Raw genomic sequence first — 24,685 nt, forward strand, 5'->3', positions numbered from 1 at the left:
TGGCTACACTCCATACAAATACTTTCAGAAACGACTTCCTGACACTTAAATCTATACTTGATGTTAACAAATTTCTCTTCTTCAGAAATGCTTTCCTTACCATTGCCAGTCTACGTTTTACATCATCTCTACTTCCACCATCATCAGTAATTTTGCTCCCCAAATAGCAAAACTCATCTACTACTTTAAGTGTCTCATTTCCTAATCTAATTCCCTCAGCATCATCTGATTTAATCTGACTACATTCCATTACCCTCATTTTGTTTTTGTTGATGTTCATCTTATATCCTCCTTTCAAGACACTGTCCATTCCGTTCACCTGCTCTTCCAAGTCCTTTGCTGTCTCCGACAGAATTACAATGTCATCGGCGAACCTCAAAGTTTTTATTTCTTCTCCATGGATTTTAATACCTACTCTGAATTTTTATTTTGTTTCCTTCACTGCTTGCTCAATATACAAATTGAATAACATTGGGGAGAGGCTACAACCCTGTCTCACTCCCTTCCCAACCGCTGCTTCCCTTTCATGCCCGTCTTGCACTTAACATGCAAAATATATTGGCCCCGACAGTAATATATTAGTTCTTATACAAAGTTTTACCTGATAACATGAATTTCGGTAAAGATGAATAACAAAATCTTTTTCAGTCCCTAGCATAATTATACAGTATTTTTAAGTGTTAATTTTTTTCTGAAATGAATGCAAGGATGTAGCTACAAAGCTAACTACCCATTGTTGACTTGTTTCTAATGTATTGTAGGTCAGCAGCTGTGACTGTTACCAAAACAATCAGTGCATACAATACATTTAAATAAATTCAATAATATATGCATTAGCATTTAGAAATGTATCTGATGCCAGGTGTTTTTTTAGTTGCAGCCAAATCGAGTTAGAATACTGAAAAAATATCTACAAACAGTAGTGTGTGAAACTTGGCAAAGAGAAAACAGATGGAGAAAACAACTGCAGAGCAGTCTGGAATTATCAAATCCATTTTATCTACAATAATTAAGAATTGAGAAAAAAAATCATTAATGCTGCTACATCAGGTTTCGGAAACAAATTTAAATTACTTTGTAGCAATAAGTGCGAAGAAAATGAGGAATTACTTCTAAAATGATTCAATCGTATATGTGTATCTAACATACCTTTAAGTGGCCCTATGATTCAGTTGGAAGCAAATGAGTGCCAAAAATATAGGCACTGAATACTTCAGTTGTTTTGCTGGTTGGCTGTATTGGTTCCAACAGAGATATTCAACTGCATCTGTACAAATTTGTGGTGAAGCAAATAAAGGTGCTGAAGAAAGTGCAAATAGCTGGTTGCATGAATTCAACAGAGTGAGGGAAAAGTATGCCTAATGTGATGTGTTCAATAAGGACAAAACTGGACTTTTTCCACATTGCACCCAAGGGACAAAAGGCGATAAGTGTCAAGGTGGACCACGCAGCAAACAACATGTAACTGTTGCCCTTGTATGTAATGCAGACGGCAGTGAGAAGTTTCGTACCTAGGTTATTGGTAAGTCTGAGCAACAGTGTTGTTTTAAAAACATACATATGGGCACTGCACCTCGCATCTACTCTCACCATACGGACACTTGGATCAATGGCACATCGTTTTGCAAGTGACTTCTTCGTTTCAACAGTCGAATGGGTGCTCAAAACTGACATATTCTTCTTACACTGGACAAATGTACAGCCCACAATGTACACTATCTGAGCCTGATCAACACAAGGTTTCAGTTTTTTTCCACCAAACGCGACAAGCTACCTTCAGCCCTTGGCCCAAAGCATCATTTCTCTCATGAAGAGAGCTACACCGCAAGCAACTTTTAACAGCTGCAATTTGTGCTGCTGAAAACAATACTGCAACATCACATTGGAATCTTCTTGATGCAATAAAAGTCATCATCACAGCACCCAGGAAGTCTGTGTTGCGACACCATATACGTAAGTGCTTTAACAGAGCCCTGAGACAGCAAAACTGAAGATGTCCACAAGTTAGATGATGCCACTTCAACTGATGAATGGACAGTGCACATGACAGCAATTCATTAGTGCACATGGCAGTCTTGTCATATGTGCTTCTGTGGAATCTCAGTGCCAAAAGCTGTGACCGGGTTGCAACACGGGTCATCAGAAGAAAGTGAGGAGGAGGAGAATACATATTCCATTCCACTTATCTGTCAGGAGATGTTTACATCCTTGGACAGTTTAGAATGCTTTGCTTCAACATCTGACATCACTGCTGGGTTTACAGATGCTGTAGTTATAACTGGTCGTGAAATTACAAGATATTTTCATGTCAGCAAACCAGGCTTGAATTTTTCCAAGAAAATGGTGTAGTTTGTGAGTAATTGTGGTTTGACAGTCACTTTATAGTGTTATAAGTTTACAGTAATGTTAAGTGATTGATACTATAGTTTATTACACATTACTGTACTACTGTAAATGTATACATAATAGAATCTGTGTTTTTCCCCTTAACACAATTTTTTTTAACATGAACTCTTGATTTTCTGGTCCTTTTGAATTTGTGTTAACAAGGTTATAGTGTAGTAAATGAAATAAAAGCCAAAACAAAAACTACAACCCAATAAAAACATATTAGTTATAGCTACTGATTGTGCAGTATCCGAGCAACATTATCAAACACCTGTCTCTTAAAAATTAATGACCTAGGTCAAAATAAGTAAGTATGTAAGGGGGTGGTTAGGATGTAGTTCACTAACAATCCAGATTACGAGGGATCATTTGGTCCTGCCCTGAAGAATGAAATTGTTTTTCTAAAAGCTATGAGTTTTGTTGCCTTTAGATGTGTTTACACCAGCTGTTCTGGAAGTTTGATTCCACCATGAGTACACGATGCACTGATAATTCCAGTTAAAAAAATTACCATTACATAAAAGAAAATTAGATATTTAAACAACAGAAAATCTGGGATGGGGTAACAAACAACAATATGAAATGGACACTCAGATACTCATCATCACACAGAGGAAGCGTTGCACATGGACAGCCACATTTAAAAGTAAACTGGTGGATATTATATGCTATGGATGTCATAAGCTATCGGAAAAGTAGGGTGTGTGTGTGTGTGTGTGTGTGTGTGTGTGTGTGTTCATCTGATGTAATACTTCGGCCAATAGCTTGCAATATCCAACAGCTTATTATTGAATCTGCCTGCCTGCTGCTAAATTTATCCTATTGGTTATTTCCATACCAGCAGCTCTAGATGTTCCCACGTGACAAATTCTGTATGAACATTCGCATGTTCCTGATAAACACTGGTAAAGTTACACTGTCACCAATTCAATACTTCTGGAGATATAGTTGTTTGTTTTACCCCATAGTGCATCTATCAACAGTGCATCCTTGAGTTTTTGGCACCTTTAAGACATAACATCTCTGGCAATATTTTCTTGAAAGAAACAAAACTAGGCCATCTTGTACAATTTTTTGCACTATCTCTTGTGAAACAAGAAAAAAATCTCCTGGCTAATTTTCATATGGATAATTTGCAGCATAGCAGGTCAAACTCTTTTAACCCTGTTTCACTAGAAAGACAATGTTCTAAACCACCCAAAAACTACACTCCTGGAAATGGAAAAAAGAACACACTGACACCGGTGTGTCAGACCCACCATACTTGCTCCGGACACTGCGAGAGGGCTGTACAAGCAATGATCACACGCACGGCACAGCGGACACACCAGGAACCGCGGTGTTGGCCGTCGAATGGCGCTAGCTGCGCAGCATTTGTGCACCGCCGCCGTCAGTGTCAGCCAGTTTGCCGTGGCATACGGAGCTCCATCGCAGTCTTTAACACTGGTAGCATGCCGCGACAGCGTGGACGTGAACCGTATGTGCAGTTGATGGACTTTGAGCGAGGGCGTATAGTGGCAGGGTGTCTACGTGGACAAGAAAAAAAAATTCCCGGATTTTTCCCGGATTTCCCGGTTAAAAACACAATTTCTCCCGGATGAAATTGCGTATAAAGCGGGTGAAAATACATCCGTGTTAAGTAACAGTATACTTTCCCTCGGAGCTGTAAAACCTATCAGTCCTTTGAATCTTAAAGGTCTTATACCGGCGGAGGACGTCCCAGCAATTTAGGAAACGAAATCCAGGAAAACAATGCGTTTGGAAAGTTGTTTGATGCGAGACAATATGCACAGAGTTTATTTTCGTATTGCTAAAGTATATACACAAATTCCACAAATTACAGCACGGTAGCTTCCAAAACGCTAAAATAGAGATTGCGTTGAGCGATGCACTTTTGTCAGCCAGTCATAGCTCATGTCACGTGACCTCGCTAGCGAATGACGGCAGTTATTCAGAGCACCAGGCCTACGAGAAAGACAGGCCGCGGCGCGTACGTTACGAAGGTAGGCTGAGCTCGCTCAATTCAGCAAAGTGCGTTTCTACACCGGTTAACTCGTAAGCAGATGTGTATGTACGAACGAGAATTGCATCCTCTATTGGCATCCACTGTTATTAGTCCTTCAATGATAGGAAGTCCGTAGGCCTACTAACAGGCTCTAATTTGGCAATTAAAATCGTGCCAAAATGATTATCAGTTGCTTAGAAAAGTCGAAGTGTTCTGGCATGAAGGGACTTGTGACATTGCTCAGTAACACATTATGCACATTTTTTTGAAGGTCAATGAAACTTTTTGCCATCGATTGCATAATTTTTTATCTATGAAAGTACAACTTAAATATGAAAACTAACTTGAAGCTCAGTCTTTTTTTAGCGTGTGTTACACGTTAAGTCATATCAAATACAAATGTGCCGGTAAAATTTTAAATAGTGGCATAAATGACTTATCTTCTCGGCCCGACATTTTTCAAATGGCTGATCCTCAAAGTGTTACGTTTTGAATGAGAGTTATAACGCCCTGTGATTTAAGAAATGCACTGCACATTCTCACATGTAACATAAATCATCTTGCGTGGAAATTTACTTCGAAAGTAATGCATCTCAAGCCACTATTCGTAATATTTTCTGGTGATCTGTTAGAAATGTAAACAATTGTGACGTCACACACATCGAATGCATATTAGTTGTTACGGACGTACTGCATAATCTTCGACCTAAATCCTTTGACACTATTTACCCATTTTCTACGCAACTAAACTTTTATTTTGGTGTTATTCTCTGATTTGTGTTTCATTGCTGCAATATTATTTAGCAGTAGTGGACTAAAGTTCTTTGTCAGCGTATCAGATCTTACACGTCACACCTACAAAACTTTAACTGCAATCTAAAACAATGAAAAATCCTGGAATTCTAAAAAATTCCCGGGTTTTTCCCGGATTTGTCCCGGATGAAAAAATTCCTGGGTTTTTCCCGGAATTCCCGGATGTCCCGGGCCGTATACACCCTGAGTGGGCATGCGGGAGGCCGGGTGGACGTACCGCCGAATTGCTCAACACGTGGGGCGTGAGGTCTCCACAGTACATCGATGTTGTCGCCAGTGGTCGGCGGAAGGTGCACGTGCCCGTCGACCTGTGACCGGACCGCAGCGACGCACGGATGCACGCCAAGACCGTAGGATCCTACGCAGTGCCGTAGGGGACCGCACCGCTACTTGCCAGCAAATTAGGGACACTGTTGCTCCTGGGGTATCGGCGAGGACCATTCGCAACCGTCTCCATGAAGCTGGGCTACGGTCCCGCACACCGTTAGGCCGTCTTCCGCTCACGCCCCAACATCGTGCAGCCCGCCTCCAGTAGTGTCGCGACAGGCGTGAATGGAGGGACGAATGGAGACATGTTGTCTTCAGTGATGAGAGTCGCTTCTGCCTTGGTGCCAATGATGGTCGTATGCGTGTTTGGCGCCGTGCAGGTGAGCGCCACAATCAGGACTGCATACGACCGAGGCACACAGGGCCAACACCCGGCGTCATGGTGTGGGGAGCGATCTCCTACACTGGCCGTACACCACTGGTGATCGTCGAGGGGACACTGAATAGTGCACGGTACATCCAAACCGTCATCGAACCCATCGTTCTACCATTCCTAGACCGGCAAGGGAACTTGCTGTTCCAACAGGACAATGCACGTCCGCATGTATCCCGTGCCACCCAACGTGCTCTAGAAGGTGTAAGTCAACTACCCTGGCCAGCAAGATCTCCGGATCTGTCCCCCATTGAGCATGTTTGGGACTGGATGAAGCGTCGTCTCACGCGGTCTGCACGTCCAGCACGAACGCTGGTCCAACTGAGGCGCCAGGTGGAAATGGCATGGCAAGCCGTTCCACAGGACTACATCCAGCATCTCTACGATCGTCTCCATGGGAGAATAGCAGCCTGCATTGCTGCGAAAGGTGGATATACACTGTACTAGTGCCGACATTGTGCATGCTCTGTTGCCTGTGTCTATGTGCCTGTGGTTCTGTCAGTGTGATCATGTGATGTATCTGACCCCAGGAATGTGTCAATAAAGTTTCCCCTTCCTGGGACAATGAATTCACGGTGTTCTTATTTCAATTTCCAGGAGTGTATATTTGGCTTTGCAATGTGACCATATAAGGCATCAAAAAATAATGACAAGTTGGATGTCCTTGAAAATGGGCCTACATTCCACTGGTCTCAAATTAAATCTGACATCTTTTACTATGTTCTACAATTATTTAGTACTCTATGGGAAACTGAGTATCCTTAAAAAAAAAAAAAAAAAAAAGGTGTCTCTTGTCATGACTCATAGTGACATATTTGGATGTTTTTCTGCTATAATTACAGACTCATATTGTTTATAAAGTTCACAATTTAATCGTCCATCACCAAGGCAATGGAGATCATGGCAGTAACATTGTTGCTTATCAGCTGCAGTACACATCACATAAATAGCCATCAGGTTTTATACTACTCACACATTGTGTAAATTTTGGTGAAGTTCAGCGCAGTCTTCCTGAAATTTTATGGAATGGATTCCTATTATAGATAATTATTAGTGTCTCTTTAAAATTGTGAAATGCTACTGATGTGCTAGTTTAATTCTGGTTTAAGTTTTAGCGCACTTTGCATTAGCAAAGTTTGTCAGTTTATGTGGAAAATTGGTGTACAGATAAAATATTGTACAACTGTGTTATTACAGTTTATGGTGGCCAAATCACAACTGTTTGCTTGTAAAGTGAGAAAGCCAGCATCTCCATTGCCATAGGGGTCACAGCCGATAGCTCTGCAACAGCAGCCATGAGTGGATTTCTTTACCACGAGTTCCCAAGCTGATACATTTCTATAAGTGTCGGGGGCAAAAGCTATAAGGTGTCTCTTTTAGGATCCTGAGGTTAGGCATACTTCAAGCTACTTGAATTTTTTTACAGGCTTCATTAACTTGCTGTAGAGTGTCAGGAGAAAAACTACCCTGCTGGCTAGATGATGTCACTGATGGGATAGTCTGGGAAGAAATTTTGATAACACAGAACCCAAAAAATAACATCTTTCATATGCGATTACCTCAAATTATTAGAACCACAATAAAAGAGAAAACTATTATCTTATTGGATTCCTTAGCCATTCCATTTTTCATACAATTAAAAAGTAGGGAAAGACAGATTGGTGCTTACTGTAAAGAAGACACGTCAAGTTGCAGACAGGCACAATTAAAAGCTTTCAGCCACACCCTTCATCAGTAAAAGAGAGACAAACACCATTCACACACACACACACACACACACACACACACACACACACACACAGATTTATTCCAGAATTACTTTCAGAGATATAAAAAGCTTCAAATTACCCGTATAATTGGCCAGGAAATCTTTTTTTAATCATTTTGCTTAAGACAGTGCAAAATGTTGTACAAGATGGTTCAGTTTTTTTTCTTTGAAGAAAATATTTCCAGAGATATTATGTCTCAAAATGTTGCAGAAAACTCACAGATGCATTGCTGAAAACTCACAGGTGCATTGTTGATAGATGTGCTATGGGGTCAAACAAATGACTATAGCTTTGCAAGTAGTAAGTAGGCCTATGTGAAAATAAAGCTTTACCAACGTTCACTGGTAACGTGCAAATGTTCACACAAAATTTCTACAAAATCCAAAATTAGACCACCTGGCATTGAAAGGGGCCCATTCATAATCTCAAAATACATATTTTTCAAAATAATTAACAAATAATAGTTTCATACCTCACCAAAGCTGCTATCAAATATATACAATGGACTGTCATCCAAGGTTGTCTCCATATACTGGACATAATATTTCATTTTCATTTTCACACTGTAACCTTCATTGTCTTCACCACATTTAAACTTCTGATTCCTGTACTTCTTTGCCAGCTTCTATAAACAAGATGAAGGAAAAACACAGTTACTTTTCTCAAGCTGACTAGTCACGACACATTAAATCTACAAACTATTACAAGTCAATTACTAAAAACTATTAAAAATTTTATCAAAATATGTTACAATATCACACAAAAAAAAACTTACGACAATATTATGAAAAGAGTAGATTGCTACTCATCTTATAGAGGAGCTGTTAAGTCACAGAAATGCACACGAAAAATACTGCTATACATTTAAGCTTTCTGCCAATAGGATTCTATTCCACTAATGTATCCACTAGTCTCTTCCCGTGCTTTTATTTTTCTAATTTTCTACTCCCCCCCCCCAAAAAAAATAAAATAAAATAAATCTCCTGACAGCACCTAGCAGCCCACCTTGATCCCATCATGTCCCACCACAGTCCCAGAAGTGGCACTACATCCTCCTCAACCCCTAACCTACTGTCCCTACCCTTCCCCACCCCAGCCACCTCCTTACCCCCACAGCCAATGCATGTTTTCTCTCGTCAGGTGCAGTTACTGGCAGTCTAGCTTTAGTGGCCAGAGACGGACGTCATGTGAGTGTGCGAGTTGTGCTTGTGTGAATGTGTGTGTTTTCTGCTTTAGAAGAACATCTTTTGGCCAAAAACTTAAATGCCTACAAGTCTTTTTGTTGTACCTGTCGGTGACTCAACATCTCATCTAGCTGGTGAGTAGCAATTTATCCTTTTCATAATATTGTCTTTATTCCATCCTGGATTTTCCACTGTTTAAGAGTAATTTACATGTTTATAATTTAAATAGTCATACACTTTAAAAACTACAATAAAAACCAATACATTTAATTGTAAAAATATATGAACATAACTGAAAAGGTATCTCTATATTTGCTGTAGTGATTACTAAAATTAAATCATCATCATCATCATTTAAGACTGATTATGCCTTTCAGCGTTCAGTCTGGAGCATAGCCCCCCTTATACAGTTCCTCCATGATCCCCTATTCAGTGCTAACATTGGTGCCTCTTCTGATGTTAAACCTATTACTTCAAAATCATTCTTAAGCGAATCCAGGTACCTTCTCCTCGGTCTGCCCCGACTCCTCCTACCCTCTACTGCTGAATCCATGAGTCTCTTGGGTAACCTTGCTTCTCCCATGCGTGTAACATGACCCCACCGTCTAAGCCTGTTCGCCCTGACTGCTACATCTATAGAGTTCATTCCCAGTTTTTCTTTGATTTCCTCATTGTGGACACCCTCCTGCCATTGTTCCCATCTACTAGTACCTGCAATCATCCTAGCTACTTTCATACCTGTAACCTCAACCTTGTTGATAAGGTAACCTGAATCCACCCAGCTTTCGCTCCCATACAACAAAGTTGGTCGAAAGATTGAACGGTGCACAGATAACTTAGTCTTGGTACTGACTTCCTTCTTGCAGAAGAGAGTAGATCGTAGCTGAGCGCTCACTGCATTAGCTTTGCTACACCTCGCTTCCAGTTCTTTCACTATGTTGCCATCCTGTGAGAATATGCATCCTAAGTACTTGAAACCGTCCACCTGTTCTAACTTTGTTCCTCCTATTTGGCACTCAATCCGTTTATATTTCTTTCCCACTGACATTACTTTCGTTTTGGAGATGCTAATCTTCATACCATAGTCCTTACATTTCTGCTCTAGCTCTGAAATATTACTTTGCAAACTTTCAATCGAATCTGCCATCACAACTAAGTCATCCGCATATGCAAGACTGCTTATTTTGTGTTCACATATCTTAATCTCACCCAGCCAGTCTATTGTTTGCAACATATGATCCATAAATAATATGAACAACAGTGGAGACAGGACGCAGCCTTGTCTTACCCCTGAAATTACTCTGAACCATGAACTCAATTTACCGTCAACTCTAACTGCTGCCTGACTATCCATGTAAAGACCTTTAATTGCTTGCAAAAGTTTGCCTCCTATTCCATAATCTTGTAGAACAGACAATAACTTCCTCCTAGAAACCCGGTCATATGCCTTTTCTAGATCTATAAAGCATAGATACAATTCCCTGTTCCACTCATAACACTTCTCCATTATTTGCCGTAAGCTAAAGATCTGGTCCTGACAACCTCTAAGAGGCCTAAACCCACACTGATTTTCATCCAATTGGTCCTCAACTAATACTCGCACTTTCCTTTCAACAATACCTGCGAAGATTTTACCCACAACGCTGATTAAAGAGATACCTCTGTAGTTGTTACAATCTTTTCTGTTTCCATGTTTAAAGATTGGTGTGATTACTGCTTTTGTCGAGTCTGATGGAACCTGTCCCAACTCCCAGGCCATTTCAATTATCCTGTGTAGCCATTTAAGACCTGACATTCCACTGTATTTGATGAGTTCCGACTTAATTTCATCCACCCCAGCCGCTTTATTGCACTGCAATCTATTGACCATTTTTCCACTTCCTCAAATGTGATCCTATTTCCATCATCATTCCTATCCCATTCTACCTCAAAATCTGAAACATTACTGATCGCATTTTCACCTACATTGAGCAACTCTTCAAAATATTCCCTCCATCTGCCCAAGGCATCCACAGGATTCACCAGCAGTTTTCCTGACCTGTCCAAAATACTTGTCATTTCCTTCTTACCTCCCTTTCGAAGACTGCTAATTACACTCCAGAATGGTTTTCCAGCAGCTTGACCCATAGTCTCCAACCTGTTTCCAAAGTCTTCCCACGATTTCTTCTTGGATGCTGCAATTATCTGTTTGGCTTTGTTTCTTTCTTCAACATAACTTTCTCTGTCTACCTGGGTTCTGGTATGTAGCCATTTTTGATACGCCTTCTTTTTCCTTTTACAGGCTGCCTTGACTGTATCATTCCACCAAGCTGTTTGCTTCATCCTACTTTTACACACTACTGTTCCAAGACATTCTTTAGCCACTTCTAGTACTGTGTCCCTGTACCTTGTCCATTCCTTTTCCAATGACTGTAATTGACTACATTCAACTAACTGGTACCTTTCTGAGATCGCTGTTATGTACTTGTGCCTGATTTCCTTATACTGAAGTTTCTCCACTCTTATCCTCCTACATATGGACCTGACCTCCTGCACTTTCGGCCTCACAATCCCAATTTCACTGCAGATTAAATAATGATCAGTGTCATCAAAGAATCCCCTGAATACACGTGTGTCCCTCACAGCTTTCCTGAATTCCTGATCTGTTATTATATAGTCAATGACAGATCTGGTTCCCCTGCCTTCCCGAGTATACCGGTGAATGTTCTTATGTTTAAAAAAGGAGTTAAATTAAATAAACTTTTAAAAGCATGTTAGCTTTTTGTAATTCCTGGTGACAGACAGTAGCAACCTGCTTATTCCAATGTTTCAACTGGTTTGAGACTATTGGAAATCTTTTAAAATATATTCAGCTTCTTAGACAGAGCAAAGTCCATCCTCACTTGCAAAGTTGGTGCAGTGTTATGAAGAGAAATTGCTATTAATAATATATAGTGTGATCCAGAAGGAATGTCACATAATTTGTGAGGTGATTCTACATGAGAAAATAAACAAAAATTTCTATGAACATTTGTTTGATTTTCGATCATTATGGAACTGGAGCAGGTTGAAGACTACACACATTCATGAATGATTATGAAGACAAGTATGAACATTACTTGCCAAAATGTTTTGAAGGCACTGTGGTGGATACAATAATGGTGGAACAGATGACCAATCCAACCTACAAGAGTTTTACAAAAAGTCCCCAGCCCATTTCAGTGCACTTGTCAATGGATCGGCGGGTGTGTTGCGCTGCACACAGATCATCATCTCAGCAGGATTTAATGCACACAACAATGTCAGCGATAAGAGCAACAAGTTCCTCACATGTATCCACCTACATAGCAGACTCATTCCCCTTTAACCAGCCCCATAAACAGAGTCTGATGGGGTTAGGCCGGGTGATCTAGCAGGCCAGTTAATGGGTCCACCATGGCCAATCCATTGTTGAGGAAATGTGTTATTCATATACTGAGATACTTGTCTGGTACACTGAATCGCTGATCCATCATGTTGCAGATATGTCTGCCATCGTTGATCTACTGACACATATTCCGAAAGTGCAGGGAGGTCTTCTATCAGGAAATGTGTGTATTCTGTGGCTTTCATGTCATCTGAGAGGATCACAGGCCCTATCACCATGTCATCAGTCATACAACACCAACATTCACTGAGAACCTAACTTGGAACCTTGCTTCCTTAGTGTCATGCGGGTTCTCTAAATATAGTCTCATCTGTAAATAAAGCGTATTGCATGACATCTCTGTGCACAGCCAACCATTCACAAAATTGTTGTCTGCTTACTGAGTCACCTAGATGCAAATCTTATATGGGCTGCACATGGAATGGGTACAAGCCCTCGGAATGTAACATACACCACACTCACGTTTGTGGAATATCGAGCTGATGGCTAATGGGCCATGCACCATGTACTGGTGGCGCGACTCCGTTGTACAATTGCAATAATATCTTCCCCTTCTTCCACTGACTTGATGGCCTCACATTCTGATGTTAAGTGTACACTGGGTACTGTTCTGGATTGACGTAATGTTTGAAAAATTCAGGGAAATAGCCTGCCACAGGAGGTTCATTGATCAGTGAAACATTTATGGTATTCTGTCATAGCCGCACTGGCATTGCCTTTACAGTACCTGCACATAAACAATATGTTTGAGTATTCTGCATGGGTGAATGTGTCTAACATAACACAACGGAGTTGCCCAATTAAACAACATTCAAGCACAACACGCACACAGCCTCATGACTGTTCACTGATTCAACCCACTATTGCACAAGGAGTATGCCTGCAGCTGTCATGTCAGTGTGACGTCACAGTGCTGCCATCTGTTGGAGAACACCCCCCGTCTCCTCACACCTCTTGAGGGACGGATCTGTCCCTTCATTATTATGTCCACCACAGTGCCTACACAGCATTTTGGTAAGTAATATTTACAATTGTCTTTATAGTCATCCATGAATGGGTGTAGTTTTCAACTCACTACAGGTCCATAATGAGTGAAAAATTGGACGCAAGTTCATAAGACTTTTTCAGTTCATTATCACATGTAGAATCATTCACAAATTATGTGCCGCTCCTCCTGAATCACCCTTAAGTGTAGCACGTCTGCTCTGTGATATGATTATAGCGCAGTGACTTCGTATCTCATATAATGAGGTAAGACATCACAATTTAATGGTTATACTAAGAATGGATCAGTATTATTTGCTGCCTCTGTATTTAGGTATATATGATCACTAGCAACAAAAGTGGAAACTTCCCAAATGCTAGATATCATTTTCTTCTCTCTCCTATGATTATATAACTTACACACTGATGACGGATTTATTTCCTAAGCTGCCCATTACTGATAAAGATCAAATGGTCATATGTTTTGAACCACCTAGGAGCACAATTTACAACATATCAAACATTAAGGATGATGTTACAAATAGAATATATGAAAGAAAGAAATGCTGGTTGCATGCAAAGGATCTCAATCTCATACAACATTTGGCCTAGCCATTTATCCATCCGAGTCATACGTCAAAATACAACGAACATAACTATTTTCTTGTTTTGCTCCAAAATTACACACCAGGAGAGATAACACACATTTTTTTGGTTTGAGAAGACATTGCTTTCTGATCCACTCTCGTAATATAGTGCAAAAGATGGCAGGGCACAGACAACAAACAGTTGAATTCACTCTCTCTCACACGCATTCCAAGAAGCAGAGGCAATTTCTTTTCTTAACGGCTACTTAAATCTCTAAATGTTTGTGTTCAATATTTGTGGGAGAAAACTGAACAGATATGTTCCCCACAAGGCTACTTCTGGGCTATGAAAGAGGTCTTTGGTGATAGAGGGCTTCACATAATAGTTTCGGCAAGCATTTTGGAAAGGATTTCCTGATGCATAGTTCTCTACTTTTCAGTCTTGTGAGCTTAATTCTTGTGCACTTCCATAGTGTATGAACGGAGCATCATAAAATTAGTACAAAACTTTATAATCACAACTGCTTATGCACATAAAACTATGTCAACATCCTGTAAAATCAGCAAGAAACCAAGTTTAGTAGGTCTGAATCACATTACTGTTCTGGTAGTTCAGGATTTTATGACAGATGCAATTACTACACCTAGATTTTTGGATTACTGCAGTTAAATGACTTAAACAGCGGGCGGGGGGGGGGGGGGGGGGGGGGGGGGGGGGGGGGCTGGTAAACAATGAGGGAACGTGAGTTTTACACAATATTGGTACTGGCTCTGAAAAATGAAATAGTATCAAAGAGTGCAGTATCAAGAGACAGACACAGCTATAAACTGGCGCAAGACCAAAATGGAAACATCAACTCTGTTGAACATCTGGAAGCACATTATTAATCAATCATGCTGAGGAATTCTGAGGGAAAACTTACTGATTACAGCTATTTATCCAACAGAAGCAGAAAAGTTACCATGATACTTTCAGTAGTTGTGTTTTGGCACTTGATTTACAGTGAAGAAAGGAACTATTTTGGTAATTCAAGGCACTAATGTCACATTATCATGGGGAGTGGGAGGGGGAATTGCAAGACGAAACACTAAGAAAAAGGGGGCAAAAATTCAATGAAACAACAAAGTATGCCGTCTTAATCATTTACACAAATAAACTATGACAATTCCTGCCAAAACAGACTATTTAAATATGCCAGTTCTAACAATGATCATTGCACAGATTGTCTCCATGATAATCATCTCGTGATCACTTTACAAGCAGAAGCAATTTGAAGTACAGTGCACTACAAACAGTAAAAGTGTAACTTTTTCTTCTCTACTACTACCCAATTTTTTTATTTTTGTCTGCAGCATCCAAGCTGCCAAAATCCACAATGAGTGATCGGAGAATGTTTGACATAGTCAAATAGTTTATTAGTGACCAGTTGTAGCTCGTAGGTACACATTCTGTGTGTTCACAAATTTTTAAATTCAGATACATATCAGAGTGCAACATTAATAGCATCTACTGTGTAACAGCTATGCTTGTCAACGTATTTATACAACTTCAGCCACTGTCAATAATAACAATAATATGCATAACGTGTATGAAAAAGGAAGAATTGTTTTTGTGGACTCCATTATTTTGCACTAAATACAGTTTATGGCAAGAACGAAATAATGTTTAAACTTTTGTTACCCTCCGTTTTGCATTCTTGTGTAATTGGGAGTTTTCGTGCTTTTTATTTTTTTGGACAAAAGTACAAGCTTTGTAATTCATTTATTTGTTAATGAATTAGCTTCTGGGTTGAAAATCGGGCATTCTTGTTTTGCACCCACACAGCTTACACTTATTATAGGCTTCTTTATTAAATGTTTGCTTGTAGTTACAATTATTTGATTTCGTCACTTTCTCAGGCAATGGCTCTGGTCTACTTCCTTTGCGGTTAACTTTTCTTGGTAATTTTCTTTCCTGTTAGCACTTAATACAAGTTCAATAGAGTTCATGCTGACACTGCACAGGAAAATCCAATTCCTGCACAGTAAACAACCAACTCCAAACACAAACTGCCTTTTGCAGAAATTATTAAATTCAAGTAGTACTATCTACCAACAAGGTTACTTGACTAGAATACAAATGAGGTGCTAAGAGCCATAAGGGCCAAAAGCACACCATCTTCGACCCCCCCCCCCCACCATATTTAAGTGAATATCAGAGAAACCAGTGAGACAATTTTTTGTGAATGTTGAGATGTATGTACAATGTGGCCCTACAGTACAGACAAACCTGACCCACCTTAAGATCAACAGATGTCAGAATCATGAATAAATGGTACACTCTCACAATCGAGGATTATGTGCTTTATGGTTCTTGGTGGCTCAAATGGATTACTTTATGATTAAAACCAAAACATATCTCATTCAGAATCCCACAAAATTAGTTGTTCTTTCAGTATAGCTATAACATATAATTTACTATACACTGAGTGAATTTACATATCTGTGGAATGTGCTACCATCTAATGGGATTTATGACAAGCAAACATGAATAAAAGACTGCTGCAGTGTGTTACCACGTCATGGCATTGATGTAAACTTGTAGTTGAATGGTAAGAGCTAACAGTGCATGCCTTGAACCGTGCAAAACGTTTATCAAATCTGTATGCATTTGGCGCATAAGGCAATTATGTCACACTAGTTGCGCCTGCACAGAAACTCCTAAAAACATGCACAAGCGAAGGTGTGCTTGCGATCCTTATGCCAAGTTTCACCGAGTCTAGAGGATCACAGTGCGGCAGATTTAGTGCTGGGTATTTCAGATTAGCACATCTGCAGTACGTTAAACAGCACTCAAAGAAAAATAACCAATAAATCCGCAAGGTGTCAAAAGTTAGGTTGTTCACGTGGTCTTGTGCTCCTACACAATAGCTGCCAATGTTAGTGACTATTAAATAAAGATAACTCCAGGCTTGAATGTCAATATTATTAGGCGATGGATACATTGCTACCTGTCATAAAGATGACCCATTGAACTGCAGACAGGCACAATGAATGGATCATCTTTATGGTGAGTAGCCCCCCCCCCTCCTTTTTTTTTTTTTTTGACACAGCAGTGACATGTTAGAATGTGATATTCGCTTTCCATATTCAACAATTGCATTATGAAGATGTATCTGTATAAGCATACTGGAAAGTTTGTTCGTGATGACAGCACATTAAAGAAGTTGTATTTTCAGTTCCTATATGAAGAAAGTGTCGCAAATCAGGACAAGTAACATCTGATGATCCAGTGTATTTTATTCTATACAAAACTATTGCCCGAAAGAACAGTACATATACACAATGAATACTTTAGTGGGACCCTTGATTGGAGAACAAGTGAACCCCATGCTTTTGATAACCTGCTGCCTCGAGAAAACAGACAATGCCATGATTTGACAAGTCTTTGGTAGGTTCCTGAGGTATGTCCCCAGATGCCTATGGACAGCTCATGCCAACTCCATGAATTAAGGGCTAGTGATTTGTGGGTACGGAGCTGGTGGGCAATAGTATTTCATTTCCACTGGGGTGCATCAGATGAATTTGGTGGCCAACACATCAGAGAGAATTCATTACCATGCCTCTCAAATCACAGCAGTATGATTCTGGGCCTGCAACAGTGACAGTTATTTGACGCTATATAAGATTGGTATTATTGTCATACTGAATATTAGCACAGTTTTAGCTGCTTCCTTGGCAGTCCAAATTTTGTAATAGTGTGTGCATGCAGACTGAAGCAACAACTGAAAATTCTGGGATTCAAACCTGGGTCTCTTGCCCACTAGACACATGTGCTAACCACTATGCTGCCCTGACACAGTGGCTTTGTACAAGTGCATGAACTATCCTAGCACAGCTCACTCCTCAATCCAAATTCCCGTTTTTGTCTGGGAAGCACTATTATAACTTCCCCTCACCCAACTTGGTCCATGGAGTGCTGCATGTTTTGAGCAGCTATTCGTATGGATAACAGCATATCTGGACATGGCCACTGCGTCTGCTGTGTGACATACATTTTGAGCAGCTGTTCATCTGGAAAACAGCATATCCGGACACAACCACTGACCTGGTGTAATAAGAAATGTGATTCATTTGCCAAGACCACATTCTTCCAGTAATCATATCCCAATCTTGACAATCCCGTGCCTACTGCAATCACAATGTGTCAACTTTGGAATACATGGGTTGCTGCTGTGCAGCTCCATGTTCAACAATGCGCACTGAACAGTGTGTTCCAAAACACTTTTACTTACACTATCATTTTATTCAGCCCTACACTATCATTGTACTCTGTCATCAGACTGGCACAGATAGCCACTGATCCTGCTTTACAGACGGGCCAAGCCTCTGACCTCAATGTTTTGTGATGAAGTGTGGATGTCTAACACATTGTCATTTACTTGTGGTTTACTGTCCTTCAACCACTTTACATAGATGTTTATGACAGCAGGACATTAACAGCTGATCATCTCCACTGTTTCAGAGATGGTTGTTCCCAGTCAGCGGGCCAGACAATCAATCTGCCTTTGTCAAAATTACTTATGTCAGTGGATTTCCCCATATGTATCATTGCTAATGTTGATATACTTCCCTTACCATGTCACTTGCCCTGCTTGGCATTAGCTGGCAGTGGTCATTATGTTTTGGCTCATCAGTGTATGCTGACTTACATTCTGCAACTTAAATCATGCGATCTACATCAGGCACATTGTTCATACTGTTTGTGAGGTATTAAAAAGAGGAACACTAGTACGTGAAGGAATTTGTATCACTGATTAGCGAAAATCTTGGGAAATGCTTCTGTCACGACACATAAGTAATGCAAAGGTACAGAATTTTTCATGTGATGAATGTGTGTTAAAAAACGGATCTGCAGTGAAGAAGTTCTATTTGGAAATTAACTAAGAAGAAAAGAAGAGACTTATTAAGAAGAAACAAACATTCAAAAAATAAGAAAAGATTTATTGCAGAACACTTAAGAGTACGACTTGGTTCCTCAAGATTCAAGAAAATTTCTCTGATTCATGTGGAAGAATATTAATGAACTCAGACAATCTCAATATGTGGGCGAATGCTGCAGTACAGTGAGTAAGATTTCTAACTGTATGGCATGAAATGAACTAAAGACTTTGCAATTACTTCAAGTGTAAAACAAAACTAAAGATAATTCAAAATCATTTACCAGAGAACTTTAAAGTAATAGTGAAGTACTGAGAAGAATTTATGCGAATTAAGCGCATATAACATTTACGTCGATGGAGAATTAATATTAACTAAAAGTTGTACAAATGTACATTAATAAGACATTAAGTGCTGCACACGAATCTGAGTTCCTATGTTGTTAAGGAAGAGTGATACAATGTTGCTTGAGACATGCATGTGTGAAACAGGCACTGCGGCAACTACAGCTGTGCTGCATATTTTGTACTGGAAAAAATCTTAAAATATTCGGTATTATTTCCAAAGGAGAAACAAAAGTGAATTTTTTTTGGCATCACTAATGTACAAGCTGCTGTCAAGAAATTCAACAATGGGGACAAACACCAGTAAACATTATTAAGTAAAATTTAGCAATCAATATTAAATACAAAGATGATTTTCCACACACTGAATTTAATTTCAATTGGTCTTGAGCAACAGTTAATCAAAAATTATGCACTGGCAATAATTATCAAATACACACATGCAACGTGTGTTTGTTGGATGTAAGCTCACTTTATGAGAAGAATAGTTCAAGACAACATCAGAGAGAGCTGCAATTGGCAGCCTGCAGTTCACAGTCAAGAGCTCAACACGACACTGGCTGCCAGTGCAATGGGCTTCCAGCACTGATCGAGCAGATATAGCATATCCAAAAGTGACAGGTGGGGCATATACGAACTCTATGTGGGTTCACTTTAGGAAAATCCAGTGGGATCTGTATACTTAATATCAATTTTATTATGCAGCAAATTCATAATTTTAATTATTACACTGAGTTTGTCTAATAACTGGTCAAGCCATTCCCATTATATACAGGTGATTTGTTAGACTATTTTCAATTTTGACAGAGAACTTATTTAGTGAATTTTGTTGATTTGAGAGCAATACAGACAAAAGAGATGCACATTCCTTATTTAGTATGTTCTTAATTAATATCAGTGCCAATTCTGTGCCTTTTTACATTAACATTTGTATGGATACTGATTACCATGACTCCCATGAAGGAAAAGTGGACGTCAGAAACAATTATGCATATGATTTTAAATCAGTCAACAGAAATAAGGCACACACTGACACACCAATCAACAGAATTAAGACAGGTGATTTCATATCTGAGAACACAAATCAATGAAGGATTTTCTAAAATGAATGAAATATTTGATCTAATAGACAACAGATTTTCTAGCTACAATGATAAACTGCTTTTTTTCGGTTTTTAGTTAAGTGGAAAGTTCGAAGTCAATCCGGCACTGGGGAACCTACAACTCCCTTTCTGGTCACAGTGACCAACTATATCCTCACCAACAATTACTTCTCCTTTGAAGGTATCACCTACAAACAAATTTGTGGTACAGCAATGGGCAACCAAATTTTAACATCTTATGCTAACCTATTCATGGGCCATCTAGAGGAATCCTTCCGAACCTCCCAGAATCCCAAGCCCCTTACATGGTTCATATTCACTGATGACATCTTTGTGATCTGGAGAGAGGCTGGGGGCACCCTATCCATATACTTCCAGAACCGCAACATGCCCCTAATCGCCCCCATTTGTTTCACCTCATCGCCTTTCTACTATCAACAAGACACCTTCCTCGATGTTGACCTCCACTCAGGGATGGCTACATCAATACCTCCTTCCACATCAAACCTACCGATCACCAACAATGCCTTTACTTCGACAGCTGCCACCTATTCCGTACCAAGAAGTCCCTTCCATACGGCCTAGCCACGTGCAATTGTCACTTCTGAAGTGATGAGCAGACACTCTCCAAATATGTCAAGGGCTTCATTGAGTCCTCACAGACAGCAATTACCATCCCAACCTTGTCCAGGAACAGACTTCCTATACCTTGTCTTTCCAATCATCTATCATTTCCCACATACTCACTGTCCGGCCACAAGGGAGCACAGCTCTTGTGAACCACAAGGGAACATTCCCAGGTGTAACTTCACAAGTACGTAGAAAGGTCAAAATAATGTGACATATATTTTTTTGTTTTTGTCCAATTTCACTTTTAACAGGTACAGCACACTCTAAAAAGTAATTTGGCATATTGGGTTTATGGGAAATATCTAATACATAAAAAATATGTTTCACATAAAAGTTGAAATGTAATTAAGATTCTTGAAAGCTGTATAATCAACTTCTGTACTAATCTGAAATTTTGTGAAACTCCCTACCACTATCAATTAATTTTGAAAAATGAAAACATTTCTTACGACACAAATTAAAAAAGCTTTCACACCACATCCATCCACGTATAATAATGCTGGTTTCTGATATACCATTTTTGGATAATAAGCTGTATACAATGTACTGTCAGAGTACTGTCAATATACCTAATCAAAATATCTAACCATTCATTATTATTCTAATTACATGTTTTGCTTAATTTTCTTTTAAATTTTAAACTGTCATTTTACATTTTAAATTAATGTTTATTCTGTTTTCTCGTTTACCATTTCACTTACATGTATTTTGTTAATTGAAACTAGTAAGTAACTCTCATTATTACGATATAAAATTATTACAATGATGACAAACTATAAAGGAATGCTTAGAACATTACTTTTTTTTTTTTACACCACACACATAAAATGAACAAAATTTCTCCACATAATACACACGACAAGCAAGACAATATTAAACAAAATCCAGTAGTTTTTGTAAATTGTGGTGGGTGATCCTCTAAGTATCCTGAATTGTATCAGGAATATTTCAGTACACTGGAAAATCTTAGCAAAGAGAACTGTTACGTGCTAGTGACTGCAGCTGGATTGTATTTTTTCTCAAGTGGAGATGACATCAACATCATCATCATCATCATCATCATCATCATCATCATCCAGCAGAACTAGATATGAAAATCTTCTCACAAAGTTCTTCCAACATCAAACACCATACATTTCCAATAGCTGTACCAGCCCCATTGAGCCTTTTATTTTTGGGAACCATACAAAAATGCATAATTCGGCTTAAAGTGCACATTCATATGTCCAGATTTGGATGCAAATTTTCTTGGAGTACCATTACTGTTAATCTCATGTTTGCTTCTTTATTACGGCATAGTGCCATACGTGCTAAAGATGCACTTTTGAAATTCAGCGAACAGTAGAAACTAGTCAATGGTGTGGAATTAAATACTCCGTTTCAAATAAATTGACTGTGTCTGTGGAAAAGATTAATAAAAGCCAAATTTCCTCAGCAAACCGACAAAAATAACTTCATTGTTCTGCAAGGTGATTAATACTTGAGTGTCAGAAAGGTGAAAATAAAATAAAATATGAAACTAATAATATATTTTAGCCTTCCATAATTACGTGAATGTACTTTAATTCACTTGATAGCTCCCAGCCACAGAAATTGGTTTTGTTTTCATTTGATGTGAGAGCAATAAACTGAGAGGAAACAGCAAAATCACTAAACGTAAACACGAGCACGAGGTACGTGGAGACTATCCACCTCCCCACCACAACTCAGACTGCTCTATGCATCAGCCGCAGATCAACGATATTTCCGAACTGTGGCAATACTAAATAGTGGTGCCCCCTCCCTCCAGTGTTTGGGGCAGGATGCCAAAAATTTAAAAAATCGACTTTTCAAAAATATGTTCATTTTGTAGTGCCATCTTTCTGAAGAGTCCGATATATGTATAAAACATAGATGTTCGAGGAAATGTAAGACACGTTACTTGGTCTTTTAAGTGTGCCAAAGTGCAGTGCCATGCTTCTTCACACAGCATTCTTCTATCGCACATCAATGTATTTCACTTTGTGGAATTCAAAGGTGTAATATTTTGTAATGGATGCCATCAAACTATATTCAAGACAGTGGAAATTAAAATGTCCTGTGGTGCCTCTCCAGCTCCCAGTTAGCCAGTTTGACATCTAGCCCTTCTTTAAAAAAAAACTTGCAATTAATATTGAGTGGGATTATTTGTAACTGGGAAAACAAGAACTCTTCAGAAAATATGCACTCTTTATTGCCTGTTAGCTAATAACTTGCTTTTTGGGTAACATAAAATTAAATATAGCCTACATAAAACCAATAAAGGCAAGAGACAAGAAGACAGTACACACTTCTTCAATCCTTAATAAGTCCAAGCATTTTTTTCTCTCTAATTTTGCTATAGCTTTACATGGTATGCTTTTCTTTCTGGGAAAGAATCTGTTACCTCATCAAAGTTCATCAAACGTTTTGCTACATGAAAAAACTAAATGTCATTGTCTAATACTGAAAAAGCTGTTAATAGAAATAATATCCAAAACTGGTGTGGTTTCTCAATCTGATTACGTGTATTTTTTCGCTATCTGCTAGATAAAACGAAATAGGTCCATCTAATATTGCAGCAATTGTAACACACACCAAATAAACAAAACACTTTTGGCATAAATGGTCATTTTTATAATACAACAGAACATAATTCACGAAGCACCAATACCAAATGCCTATTAGGCCTACTACAAGCAAAAGCTTTATGTTAGGAAATAGTTTCACATTTCATTCATAAGCTCTGGCTTCTGAAGCATGACATCGAAAAGTAGTCCACACTGCTCCCAGAACAGAACTTCAGCGGCTGTTATGGAGGACTGTACAACTGACCCTTACTAGTGTAGTGGTCCGGTCAAAAAAATTTCTGTCAAAATTTCAAATTCTTGGATACACCGAGAAGATAATATGTAATCTTTCTTGCCTGTTAACACGTAACTCACGAGGTGTGGTCTCTCAGTCTGCGTAAAAATTTTTGAACTCGCTGTCCAATGCCAGTTTTGTTGGAATGCTTCTATAACCCCCCTACCCTCCTTAAATTGCCAAGCTACAATGTTCTGCTGTAGGTTGCATTATCACCTTCTGCGTTTATTGTTGACATGTGTTACTGGTAGGTGTTGGAGTCTCCTAGACTGCGCCTCATGAACTACGTACCTGTTTTCTTCAGTGTGGTACCATATAACTCAAAATGTGTAGGCACAAATGTGTCATTTTTAATTTTCCCGAGTTTGATGAAATTGTTAGTCCGTCTATGGAGGAATGTGTCAGTGATACAGATCAAGAAATAAATGATAAAGACGATGATTTTACATTAGCCAGTGATCATAGTTCTGCTATCGAACAAAAGTATAATTCAGAGGAAGAACTTCAGGAAAGTTGTGATGGGGATCTGTCTGTTTCTTCTGTGAAATATTAATCTGTTAAAATCGAATGGTTTCTGAGTGGTGATTCATAGTTGGGTGGAACTTTTATGCGCAAATTTAAACCGTGGAATATAGTTTTATTTGGAAATTTATTTGCTACAGAGATTGTATAATTTTTCAGAGTGTAAAATTCAGTACTCTAACAGTCAATTTGTGTGTACTATATTTAAAAGAACCACACAAAATTATGTGCTTTAGTGTGATAAATAATAAAATGCTGCAGGCTTTGTTTAGTGCAATAAAATAAACTAGAAGCATTTGAACAAAACTTAAATAATTGTAAAAATAAGTGTTATAGAGTATAAATTAAAAATTTCAAATTGTTTTTGCGTGAATTTCACTAGTAATTATAACAACGATACTCATTCGCAAACCCAGTCAACCACATAAACAAACAGCGATTGGCATTCTTCGGCTTTATTCTGCTCAG

At 39.0% G+C, this 24,685-nt stretch overlaps 1 protein-coding gene across 1 annotated transcript in view; it reads right to left on the reverse strand.

Moving 5' to 3' along the window:
• Positions 1–24,685, reverse strand: part of LOC126191316 (bifunctional arginine demethylase and lysyl-hydroxylase JMJD6) — a 124,762-nt gene that overhangs the window by 66,448 nt on the left and 33,629 nt on the right. The window contains exon 3 of the mRNA XM_049932147.1: positions 8,148–8,300. Coding sequence (XP_049788104.1) covers positions 8,148–8,300 — 153 coding nt within the window. The remainder of the gene's footprint in view (positions 1–8,147; positions 8,301–24,685) is intronic.

This window comes from Schistocerca cancellata, chromosome 6 (assembly GCF_023864275.1).
Source record: "Schistocerca cancellata isolate TAMUIC-IGC-003103 chromosome 6, iqSchCanc2.1, whole genome shotgun sequence".
Lineage (NCBI taxonomy): Eukaryota > Metazoa > Arthropoda > Insecta > Orthoptera > Acrididae > Schistocerca > Schistocerca cancellata.